This window comes from Haplochromis burtoni, unplaced genomic scaffold (genome assembly GCF_018398535.1).
Source record: "Haplochromis burtoni strain Fernald_Lab_line unplaced genomic scaffold, NCSU_Asbu1 Contig_464, whole genome shotgun sequence".
In the NCBI taxonomy this organism is placed as follows: domain Eukaryota; kingdom Metazoa; phylum Chordata; class Actinopteri; order Cichliformes; family Cichlidae; genus Haplochromis; species Haplochromis burtoni.
In genome coordinates, this window is record NW_024582825.1 from 314310 (window position 1) to 327152 (window position 12843).

General features: G+C 44.1%; 1 protein-coding gene across 2 annotated transcripts in view; it reads left to right on the forward strand.

The window, feature by feature from the left end:
- tnrc18 (trinucleotide repeat containing 18) overlaps positions 1 to 12843 on the forward strand; it is a 45734-nt gene that overhangs the window by 12669 nt on the left and 20222 nt on the right. For both annotated transcript variants that reach the window (XM_042213654.1, XM_042213655.1), the window contains exons 3-7: positions 3298 to 3438; positions 6428 to 6535; positions 6967 to 8742; positions 10910 to 10997; positions 11781 to 12010. In XM_042213654.1, coding sequence (XP_042069588.1) covers positions 3298 to 3438; positions 6428 to 6535; positions 6967 to 8742; positions 10910 to 10997; positions 11781 to 12010 — 2343 coding nt within the window. The remainder of the gene's footprint in view (positions 1 to 3297; positions 3439 to 6427; positions 6536 to 6966; positions 8743 to 10909; positions 10998 to 11780; positions 12011 to 12843) is intronic.

Genomic DNA, 12843 nt, shown 5'->3' on the forward strand with positions numbered 1-12843 from the left:
GAAAGTGCTAGAAACAATTCGGGCTTTGTGTCAAGAGTTGAACTAATGCCAAATAATTTCATCGAAACAGTGCGGTTATTCCTAAAAAGTAGGAACTGTAAAATGTCCACGTCAGGAAATGTTGCAAAATATGCTTTATGTTCGTAGATGAGCAACTTTGCCTTTTTTTGATTTACAGTGGTGAATTTAGCAACAGCATTTCAGCTCACCTTTTATGTAAAGTGATTGCAGGAAACATTGCAGCTAACAGTTGTTGTTGTTGTTGTTGTTTGTTTTTTTGTTTTTTTAGAATACTGTATCAAACCTTCATTGTGTTACTGCTGATGTAGACCGAGCTTCCTCTTTATATATAAACCGGTCGCAGAGCACTGACTGTGACAATTCATCCAATTTGAGTTTACAAAACAAGACGTGGTCCTTTTTTTATTTTTGTTGTTTTTGTTTTGTTTTATTCTAGCAGATCAGTTTTGAAGTTTGTAGAGGATGAATGGAAGCACCACTGTTTTAGTCAGCTGAAGGACAAAATCGCACTACTATCTTTGAAAACAACATGATCAAGATAAAATGACGCCGCTGGTTTCCATTCCAGGGATTCTCTTTTTTGTCATAAATCAAGGACACACCTTTCCAAGAAAGCAGTGACTTCCCCTCCTTAAAAGCCAAACTCATCCCTTTCTTAAACCGCGGTTTATGATTATTAAGACCTATTTTAAATTGTAAATTATGTTTGATTACATAATTTGTGCTGTTTCCAAAGTCGATGAATAATCATGTTTTAATAATATTAGTGTTGACCCCAAAATTGGATTTATGCATTTGGTCATAATTGAGTAAACCCAAATCAAATCAATGTCTTGGGTAAAGAGTGTAAAAGTACTCAGCATTATTTACAGCATTTCAGGCCCCTTATGTTCATGACTTGCTGAATAAAGGCTGTGTTGTTTGAGGGCTTGGCTCCACTTTACACACATGCAGCAGTTGCTCCTCTATTAGTATTTCATAAAAAAGTTGGTGGCATGTTTGCTGTAGTGTTAAACTGCAGTTGCCTTTACCATCAGTTACCATGGGGAGAGCAGGGCTTTAATCGTGAACATCACAACTTCAAGGAAAGAAAGCGCACACCTAAAATATTGTGAATTATAAACACAGTTGAAAGCAGAAGGAAAGTGAGGTTTGTGTTGTTGTTTAATATTGACATCAGTGCATAGATGATACTGCAAAACTGCACAGATGGAAAATTGTGCCATTTTCTGGGTAAAACCTCATTGCTGCTTTTCAGAGTTAACGTGTGTGTATGTGTGGGTGGGTTTGGTGTGCATGTGTGAATTTGTAAATGCAGGTCTACGGCAGCGTGTGTGTGTGTGTGTGTGTGTGTACAGCTTGTGCAGTGTTTTTGAATCAAAAGCGCATTCACTGCAAACCCACACATAACTGTTTGCACATGTTGGTGATCATACGGCAAAGAGGTGCAGGGACTCTAAGCACACGTGCACACACACGTTTAAATGCGAGCGTTAATAAAAACGGTGTCTAATAAGGCAGAGTGGGGAGGAATCCACGTACACAGTGTTATCACAGTGAGAGAATAAAGGCACAGTGCATTACTTCTGTATGTGTTTGCATGCACGCCTTTGCGATAGATTGGAAAGCTGCATTTGGTATTGATTTAAAATGGTGTGTGTGTGTGTGTGGCTGCTGACGGACTGCAGTTTTAATGTACTGATTTAGATGCAGGGGAAACTCGGCAAGCACAGCATGTCTCTTGGATTCCCACAGGACTAATACAGAAACACACACGTTCATTCCCTCCCCCCTCCTGCCCGTATACAGGCAGCACCCTTTCCCCTACACACATGGTTAGTTTTATCAGGGTAATGGCCGTGGAGTGTGTTCAGTAATGGTTCAGGAGGGGGGGGGATCTGGGGGTCCTCGGCTAAACATGAAACCTTTTCCAGCTCTTCAGAAGGTTGCGCTTGGAAGAAGCTGTAATGGTTCAAAGTTTGCCGGTGGACAGATTGCACATGTGATGAGGGTGGAGTCTAAGAAAAACGATCGATAACCGTATCGTGTTAAGATATGAAGTGATTTACGGGGATTCGCACTCTCCATGGAACTGGATGCAGTGGTGTGTAGTGGTTGAATATTACTTATATTGAGGTTTTATTAATAACACCTTTATAAATGTATGGGGAAAACTCTAAACATAAACTGTTATATATTATATTATGCAGCAGGCATTTTTCTGATAAACGCTCCTGTGACCTCTTGATTTATGTCAGAGTCTAATGCACAGTGGCCAGTGCAGGAATAATCTGATCAGCTAAAAAGTCATCTTCAGCTATTTTTATTATGTTATGTCTCATAGTGAAGCGAAGATTTAAAAAAAACAAAGGTACACATTATCAGTTTGATTCTTTCCAACGTTAGATTTTGCTGCCTTATCTTTGTAAAGTGAAGCGCATTCAGTTTTGTGATGACACAAAATGTGACTTGTTACCAGGAACGGTACATCGGGTGCAAAGCTACAGCAAATTTAAAAGAAAATACGGCAAGAAAAACTGAATATGTGCGCTTTTTTTCTTCTTCTATATTTGTGTTTCTGAAAACACATTTCAGGTTTCAGTAATCGTCAGCATATTTCTAAAAATATTTCACTGTTGTTATGTGTCGTTGTTGTGATTAACAGGTTGAGCTCAAGCTGTAACAAACATTTAAGGTGTTGGGTATTTTTGCAGTGTGTGTGTAATTTATATTACATATACATCTTTGGCCTAATGCTGAAATACATTTGCTTTTAATTATATTTTTTAAATAATGGAAAACATTTTGTCTGTGAGTTGTTTAAAAGGTTGAGTACATTTTTACTTGGTCAGATTTGTCTCATAAAAGCTGTCAGCATGTAATCCAGAGCTCTATCTGACAGACAGTTGAGTTTGAGGTAAATCCCTGTCCCACCCTGAACAGAGACACACTCCTCCTCGTGCCCCACATGGCTGCATTCCTCTTGTGACGATTGTGGCTTTCGGTTGGTGGTTACATTAACTTCCCTCCTTTCTGAGTGAAGTCTGTCTGTGGTCTGTCTTGTTGAAATGGAGTGCATGGCTGCTCAGTAATAATGTGATTACAGCAGACTGCTCGGGCACAGTAGCATCAGCACATATTGATTTAGCTCCCCTCGCCCAAAAACACACAGAGGAAGGAATGACATCACGTACAGAATAAAAAACATTGACTGTTTGTGTTGTTTGGCCTCGCGGTTACAAGGGTGACTGACAGTCTTCATTCTTTTTCCTATAGGCGATGCCTTCCCGGCAGGCTCCAGCCCCTTCCTGTCAGGCTATCCCGGCCCCTCCTCTCTGACCTCTGACCCTGCATACAGATCCGCAAATCCCAGCAGTCTGCAGATGGCTCAGCTGTGGGCATCGCATGCTCATGATGGTAAATCACCTACATTTGCATTTCTGTTTCTATCCTCCTTTTCTGTCCCAGTACATAATTCAAAGGCAGAGTGGCATCATATTTTCATGGCATTTTTCACAATCCTGTCCTGACCAATGCCCAGGAGGCCTGTTCCTCATTGCTTACTCCGCTGGGATCCCGTTCCATTTCTGTCTCACGGCTGGTAGCTCTGCTGCTGGCTCTGTCCTGAATGTGCCTTGCTTCCTCTGTCCTCGACCAGTCCTTTACTTTCGCCTGTCATCTGTTTCTGTAATCGGTCTTCCTCTCTCTTGTTCTTTTTTGAGCCTTCTGTCCAGTACGCACTTTGTCTCTGTCGGCGTCTCTCTAGTTCTCCTGCCCTACTTTTCATACACCATCCTGCCCGAACACACTTTTAGACACACAGAGGATTGTCTCCTTGGACTCCTCGTTTCCTTAACTTGCCTGTGACTTTCCTCAAGGCTTGTTCATTAAGTGATTGAATCTCGGTCCCCTCCTCATTCCCTTGTGTCCTTTTGCAACTCCTTATCAAATCTCACTGGAGTAGGTCAGATAGGGTAGAAAACAAACCCCACAGTGCATTTCAGCAAGGTAAGAGAAGGACAAATGGATTTCATTTAAGATGCCTTTTAAAAGTGATTGCGTTGCCTTGTGTGACGCACGGCTTGCTCAGTGCTTTTCAAACATTGTAAATCAAATTATGTGGTTAGTTTATTTATTTTAAGACTTTGTCTTTGGTTCTCAGTTCAGGGACTGTTGGTCAGGCACTGACACGATTGTAGCTCATAATCTGACCTTAGCTTTTTGGAGACTCTGCTTGTTTCCTTCTAATGGTCAAGTGTCATTTCCTATCAAAAACAAATGGGGGAAAAAAAGCTGTTTTTACAGTAGACCTCTTGTGCTTTTCCTTTTTCCACATGCTATTACAGTAGTGGATGCTCACATTAAACATGGCCACAGTTTAAAATAATGAGGTTAGTGTATGTGCAAGTAATCCTTGTGGGTCAAAAGCTCAGGCTTTAGACTAAACACTGTATGATGTCAGTGAGAGTGGATATGAGAGCACTAAAATGGGTAGTCTTAGAGGTGCCCAGTGTGGAAATGTGAAGTAAAATGGAGCTTGCTGGCTGTATGTGAAACTCTTCCTTCAGGGTTGTGATTAGATCTCCTGTGTGGGAATAGTGCCACTAATTGCTCATTGCAAATGTCTAATTATAAATCTAAATTTAAAAGATGTAACCTGTTTCACTTTATATTCAGCCAGAGAAGGAAATATAAAGGGTGGATAAACTTTGACATTTGACTTAGGTTTGACTGGATTTAAGGTTGAAGTCTCTAAAGCTAAAAAAGCTAAACCCCCTGCTTGGTGAAGAAGACTCCTGAACAGAATCCTTCACGGGCTAAGAGAGATTCCTAATACCTGGTGGCTGGCTTTGATAGCAGCTAAAGTTACTCTAAGCTGGAGACAATTCTGGGCAGCAGCTAAGAGGCAGACTTTGGATATGCCTGGGATGCACCGTACTGCTACAGCTGAACCACAAATCAAAGCTGTTAAAGATCAAGGCTAGCTGTTAACTGTGGTTAAAGGGAGCTTTGCAAGAAACCCATCCTGCATGCTGTTACCCTCATTCCATCATGCCTCTTATATTTCTGTCTCCCAGTGCCTTCTTCTAATGCTGACACCCCTTAACACCCACCTCCTCGGCTTCTCCGTTTCTGCATCTCAGAACGAGGGGAGACCCATTTATACCTCTGCGCTGCCGCCGTTGCTTTTGGGCTGGAATGGCAACTGCGTCTTTAATACTTCTTGGAATGGCTGGAGTGTGGGAACAAGGAATGCCTCACCCTCCTTTTTTTCTTCTTCTTTCTCCTCTGCTTATGGCCTAACGTGGTGACACCAGCCAGCTCAGCCCTAACACAGAAATCCAAACACAAACCTTTGTCTATATTAAGATCTGGTCTCTGAGAGCAGCAGTTGGCTGTCGGGAGACTCTTGCCCAGCAACCCAGGCTGACCCACAAACAGTGATTTGTGACATGAGGTCAGCTGTAAATGTTTTATAAAGAAAAAAAAGAAACTGAGTCACAATTGATAGTGTGGTTAAATCTCTTGGAGCTGAAGTTGATTATTTAATTCAGTGGACAAAAAGAAAACTGATCAGCCACTTAACTGAGTGTCCAAATAAATACACGCACGTGTAGTTGAATTTCACCCTCTCATGTGTACGTTCTGATTTCATTTTCTCTAAAAGTCAGCAGATATTAAAGGAATCACTTTGAAAAGTTGGAGCATTAGAAAACGAAGGTATCTCCAGTCCTTATGTCAGCTGATTACTGATTATAAGTTAAGTGGATAAAATTGTAGAAACTGCTCTCATTACACAGTAACTCAATCATTACAAGTTAAACAAACACCAGTTTAAACAGTCTGAAATGTTTAAACACCAAAGCAAGAGTCATTGAATGCATGACTAAGAGGAAGAAAGAATGATGTAATGATCTGAAATGCCTCCTTGTGATTTCCTCATACATGGTATTGCTTCAGACCAGCTGACTGTAACGTCTCAGAGTCCAGGGCGACAGTCCAAAACCCAAAGGTCTCAGATTTTACAATAAAATGACTGTAACTGTTAACGAATTATCAAACAGTCAAAGACTGATTATCTCCAGGTCAACTAATAGATTCAAAGTTGACTAATCAGAGCAGTCAGCATGTAAGTGTTGAGAAATTTCTACCTGATGGGTTAGAATGAGAATTTGGCCAATCATTGACCCTAAAAATCTTCATTGTAAAGAAGATAAATGCCATTACTGAACATTTAGCCGGTGCAAAGTGGAAGTGACACAACAGATAAATATCAGCATGAGTCAACAGGACTGACGTTCAGAGGATAAGCTAACAAAATTACCTTTTATATTTATACACTAATTTACTGAACTTTTCTGGTGTTTTCAGTGTCATTTCTATAACCTGCATTCTGTGTCTTCAGGCTACCCCCCTCTTCCAAGCAGCCTGTACTCCAGCCCTTACCTGGGGCACCTGGGGCACCTTGAGCCTCCCTCGCTCTCCCAGCACCCTCTCTATGATTCTCATAAAGGTCAGTATCTGTCGCCGACAACATTCACAAAGACCAGTTGCCTGAATTTATTGTACATATTCTGCCTTATCCTGTGATACATCAGCAGCAGTAGGTTTTGTGCTAAACCTTTTTATTATAGTGTGAAAGCCTATTTAGTTGTGGGCCCTGGCCAGAAATACAACACCAGATTTAGCCCTGATTCCTTTGTCATTTTCACACTATAATGTATGTCTCTTCTGTCATTCGGCTGTTGCCGATCTACTATAAGCCTGTTGCATTGTTACGTTTTCTTGGCAAGTTGACACATAAATATTTATTATTATTTTTCACCTCTGCTTGAGTGCTGCAGGATGCTGCTGTACTCTGCCTTCATCATCTGCTTCATCATCTGTCAGCATGCTGTGTGGTTGTTTGTGTTGTCTGACTTGTGTGTTATGTTGTGTTTCTAGAGGGATATTACCTGCCATCCTCCCTGAGGCAGTCACCTCTCCACCCCCCGTCTGCTGCCTCCAATACCCCGTCCAGCTCCACACCCCCACAGAGGACATCCCGGGAAGGGGTGAGGGAAAGGTCTTATCGGGGAGAGAGGGATAGAGACAGGGAAAGGGAGCGGGAACGTTCAAGAGAGGAGCAGCGGCCGCAGAGCGTGGTGGACCTGACACAGGACGGGAGAGGTGAGGAGGACCGCAGGGTAGGCAGGGAACGGGAACGAGAGAAGGAAAAGGACCGGGACGCAGAAAGAGACAGAGATGGTTGGTCCTTCCATCTACACCAGCAAAAGTCACACTCCCAGCCTTCCACAGTGGAGCCCAGATCCAGGCTGTCATCTCCACAGACCTCCTTCCCTCCTGGTGGGGGTGGAGGAACAGGCAGGTTTCATGGACCAGAACCAGACAGAGGGAGTCGGGACGAGGATAGCGGCTCTCGACTCCACCATAACTCTAATGCGAATAACTCAAACCCTCATTCAGAGAGACATAGGAGGAATGACTCTGTAGCCACGTCAGCTGGAACCCTCCACATATCCTATGTCCTCCCTCCTGCTCTCCAGTCCTCAGCAGCTGGAGCGCCCCACCTTTCCACAGCCAGAGAGTCTGTCAGGGAGCAACGCATAAGCGCACCTACGTATGTGCCTTCTGTGGAGGTTTATGATGAGCAGGCGGGGCCGATCCAGATAGCATCACAAGCGCGCGACAACAAACACAGAGACAGAGAACGGGAGCGTGACAGAGACGTGGAGCATGAACGGGACAGAGACAGAGAGAGGGAGAGCTACAGGTTTCATGAGAAGATCCTCATGGAGCATCCTCGGCTCTCCCACTCAGGCGATTTAAGCAATCAAAGAGAGGAAGGTTCTGTGATTTGTTCCAATGGTTCCGTTGGTAAACGAAGCCAGGACACATCCCTCTCCTCCATTCAATCAAGGTTCAGCCCAGAAACCAGGGACATCTCTAAACACTCAAACAGATTAGGCATAGAGCGATCTGCGGCAGAGCCCAAGTGGAATCCTATCAGTCCGGTGACCAAATACGCTACAAGTCACATGGCTGCTCTGGCAGCCCAACACACGCTTTCTTCTCCCCACAGCCAGCAGACACACACGCGAATGTCACAGTCCCCTCACACATCCCATCGACACAACAGCAACACACAATCGACCCACAGCCATTCCCCCCAAACACACTCCTCCCAGCACGGACACGGGCGTGCAAGCGAAGAAGGTAGTCAGAGACGCTATCTGGACCCATCGGCGCTCTACCGACCAGGGGGTTCCAGCGGTGGAGAGCGTGGTGGGGGATTGGGTTCGGATTCTAAAGAGGTTTCGGCCATGCAGAGCCTGATCAAATACAGTGGAAACTTTGCTGCTGAAGGCCCTGGTTCCTCCAGGAACATCACGGACGGCAGAGGGCCCTTTGGTGGATTGGGGAACATTGGGATGGAAATCGAGAGGGAAAAGGAGAAAGAGAGAGAGCGAGAAAGGGAGAGGGATAGGATAGCAGTTGGCTCCGGTGGTTCAGGAGCATTAAGGATGCCTCAGCTGAAGAGAGAACAGGAGCGACCCGACAGTGCCCGCTCCTTTGGCCGGGAAGGTGAGGGCGAGGTGCGCCACCCTCCGGTTGGGATTGCTGTTGCTGTGGCTCGGCAGAGAGACAGCGGGGCCACCAGTAAACAGACGAGTGGAAGCTCAGACACACAGAGACCCCTGCTGCAAACCGCTATTAAAGGTCAGTACTTCTTTGGTCTTCTTCAGCTAAAAACTCCTTTTTCTTTTTTTTTTCTTTTCCTGGTGACTGATAGACGTACAAATCTGAGTGCAAATTGCACTCAGTGTGGGTTTTAAAATACTTCCAGGAGTCACATTCACTGAACTGATAACACAATATTTTAAAGTTACTGGCAAGTTAAATCAAGTGTACTTAGAACATTGTTCAAATGTATTTGCTCGTGCTTCTGCTTTCAACTCTCCACTGTGGCTTCTCTCTGAATTGTTCTGCAGGGAACACAGATCCCTTCAGTTAAATGAACCAAGAGCAAATGATTCCTCATTTTGGTTTCTATGAATAATAGACGATTCATTTTCTCCCGCCTCAAAGTCATATTTCCTCACCCCCCTGTTTGACACTGAGGTGTTCATGCGTGCAACATGATTTGAATGGTTAAAAACAACTTTTTTCCCCCCACAATTTGACTAATTATGTCATAGGGTGTATTTTGTTGAATGGCTCTCTGCTGGCTGCATTGCAATTCCTGCCATATTACACTCCATTCTTGGACGTCAAGGTCATTCAGCTCCAGTGCTCCCGCTCCATCTCCTTGTTTCTGTTTCTTTCTCAGCACCGTGTGTCATTGAGCTCTTTCTATCTTCCCACAGCTCGGCCTCACTCTCTCTCTTGCTCTTTTCATTGAGTTGAATATCTCTCTGCCTCCCCACCCTTCTTTCCTTTCAGAAAAGGGTTTTGTAGAGGTACTCCCCCCTTGTCCCACCTCTGGGCCCTCTACTCTTTCTCCACTCGTCCCCCCCCCCCTCTCTGCATTAAACATGTCATTACAGAGCGCAGCTAAAAGCTACAAACAAGCCTTGAATTACAATAAGACCATGGCTGCGTTGCTAAGCAATGGATCAGTCTTGAGTGACTGTGTGTATATTAGGAATTGTGTGTATTTATGAGCTACTGTAGATGCACATGCAGTGCATCCCTGTTTGCGATTGGAGGGGGGGGGGGAGTTAGTCATTTCCTTCCTTGAGCAGATTGATTTGCTAATAGCCTCAGTCCCTCATGCTAGGAGGAGCTCTAAATAAACAGCAGAAGAATTACACTGGAAATAGATGGATGTGTAAATGGAAGGAAGCACGAAGTGGTCTAATGATAGGAGAGACCATCTATCAATAGGTTGATGGACCGGAGGAGAAAAGTGTGTCAGGAAAGTAAGAAGAGTATGAGACAGATGGAAGCACAGCAATGAGGAATGTGGGGGAAGAAGAGGGGGCGCGCAGTGTTTATCCCTGATACAGAAAGGATAGCATGTGGGGCCGGCTCCTTGTAACCTTGGTAACAGTGTAGAACCCTTTCCTGTGGAGCATGTCAGGGATTGTTAAAGTCTCTTGTCCTTTTATAGGCTACACACACACACACACACACACACACACACACACACACACACACACACACACACACACACACACACACACACACACACTCTCATGACTGAAAGGTTTGGCACACATGTATAAAATAAAACCTTCTGCTGCTTGGGGACCCTCAGTCAGCGTTGATGAGATGGAAACGGGTTAATGGGAGAGAGGAGGAGACCCTCATGTTTATTCTGGGTTGCCCGCTTGAGTGCTGCTCCCCTTCCTCCTCTTTTCTTCCTCCTCAGTCTTTTGCCGTTGGCTCTCATAGTAAGCAGGATGGGTTTAAGGCCCTGTGTATGCAGTAGTAAGGCAGCGATGGCAGGTTCACGTGTCTCCTGCGGCACTAGACTAATAATTGATGCGAGCTGGCAGCTGGAGTGAGAGCCGTCGCTCCATTTCTGTGTGTGTTTGTACAGTTTGTGTGCACACACACTCTGTTTGGAGAATGAAGCTTAACATAATGATTTTTTTGTAGCCTCTCTGCTCATTATGACATGCTGTGCCACCTTTAGTCGCTGTCACCTTGTATTTTTCCCCTTCTGTTCTCTGTTGTCACCCATCGTGCTCAACTTTATAACCTGCCAGAGTTTCCTTTTTCATCCCTACTATAGACCAGAGAGATGTCCAATAGTAGAGTGCACTGTAGCAGGTAGCATAATATGGCTGTTATAGCCCATCATATTTTCTTCTATGGTGTAGTATCGAAGAAAATGTGATGATGAATCCTTTTCTCTCTTCCCGTCTTCCTGAATGTGTAGATGAAGAACGTGGAGAGGACCGTGCTCGCCACCACAATGACAGACTGCTGGCTGGCCGGCTCGAACGTGAGCAGGAGAAAGTGCTCAGGTGGGGAAGTAAATCAGCTATTGATTTTTTTATTTTATTTTATTTTTTTATTGTTAGTAACCCAGTTACTCATTAGTCATGAATCATGGTTAAACAAGTCTATTGGGCCACCTGCAGGTCTCTTCTTTAAACAATATTAAATTAAAATCGTAGCCTGTATATAAAGGGTGGAAGAATCAACTGTGTCACCTGTTGCTTTGTGACTTAAACTCTGTGGTTTTCACCACTTTGTGAGTTTGGTGCTACATGTGACCATATTTGCAGTGCAGAGTTCAAATTTATGAGCAAGCTCAGCTAACGAGCTGTATCCCGAACAGTCGACACAGACTCCTGCTAATTCCTGTGAAGGAACAAATAAGGGACTAAAATTCTTACTCACCAAAACTGGAGCACAGATTTAATTCCAGTAAAAATGCTAGTGAAGAGGTCCAGTTCAGCCACTCAGATTCGCTGATACAGCACAGAGCAGGTAGCCAGTTTGCATCCACCTGTCTGTCAATGCAGTCATGTTCCTGTTAATGCAAAATTTTAAGCCTGAACAAAATCTAAATCTTACAAAACATCCTGTGTACCGTTGTTATGAACGTGGTTAAAAATGTTTATGTAGCACACTGTAAACTGGTTTCTTTCTGCTGTAAAGTCGAATGCATTATGGAAGTCCACTGGGATTGACTCGCTTTTGGAGCTGTCCTTGAAACTGAAGTTTTTGGCATTTCCACTCTGCCTTCATTTCTCATTTCTCAGGGGTTGTCCCTTTATTAAACGGGTCTTGTTTCCTTTTAGAGAGTCCAAGGAACTTGCAGAGTTTACTCAGATGCACCCTGCCCCACTATCTAGCGGCTTGACACCCAGTATGATGACGTCCAGCCTCATGACCCCAAACCTTGTGGTCACAGGAGGGGCCGCTCTGGCAGGGGCAGGACGATGGCCTCCTGACCCCTCAACTTTGACCTCTCACCCGTGGATACCCCGGTCTGGAGCTCCCCCAGTCTGGCTCTCTGGCTCTCCATACAGTATGTAGATGTGCTTTTGTCTCACACTTTAGATTTTTCCTCAAACCCCTCGTAACATCGTTGAGGAACTCAGTTGTGTAACTGGCGATTTTAATAATTTTGTGCTTTATGTCAAGAGAAAAGTCAACAAAAGCTGAAATAATGAATCTTTTATTCAAGCTGCAGAAAATTAATAAAGACACATTGTTGATTGTGCTGCTTTTATTTTGACTGTTGTTTCAACATTTATTTATTTGTTTAGAGTAAACAATTATTTAACGGATTATTTGGAAGTAATCATACAGAAAGCCCTAGTTTACTTATTGTTTGCATTAAAAACAAAGTGGTAAACACATGTTACGTGTGTTACAGTCGCTTTGTTTGATGGAAACCTTACATGTTGGAGTTTAAATAAGCTCCTTGAGCACTGAAGGAGACACCCAGATGTGGGACAGATAGCACAGCACGCCGTTAAAGGAATTAGCGGTTTTAACTCTGTATGCTTTTGCACTTTCAGAATCATTTCTATCTTACTGTCTGTCAGCGTTATAACACCTGGTGCTAAACGTAGAGCACACATGCTTTGTCTAGCTTTTCACACGTGGCTTTTCCTGATTGGTGTTGTCTGTCCGTCGAGCGGTTCAATCAGCAGCAGCCCCGTTGAGTCAAGTGCCGCAGACATTCCTGGTCTCTGCAGGACATTCCAGACCTTCTTCTTCCAACGCACACTGTCCAGAAATAACAGCACAGAGATGCAAACTCGCTCACTCACGTGTACGCTTGCATAAGCATGTAAGGTTTGAAAACATGCAACACTGAGACACATGGTCATGCAAAGCTCCCAAAGGGCCTTC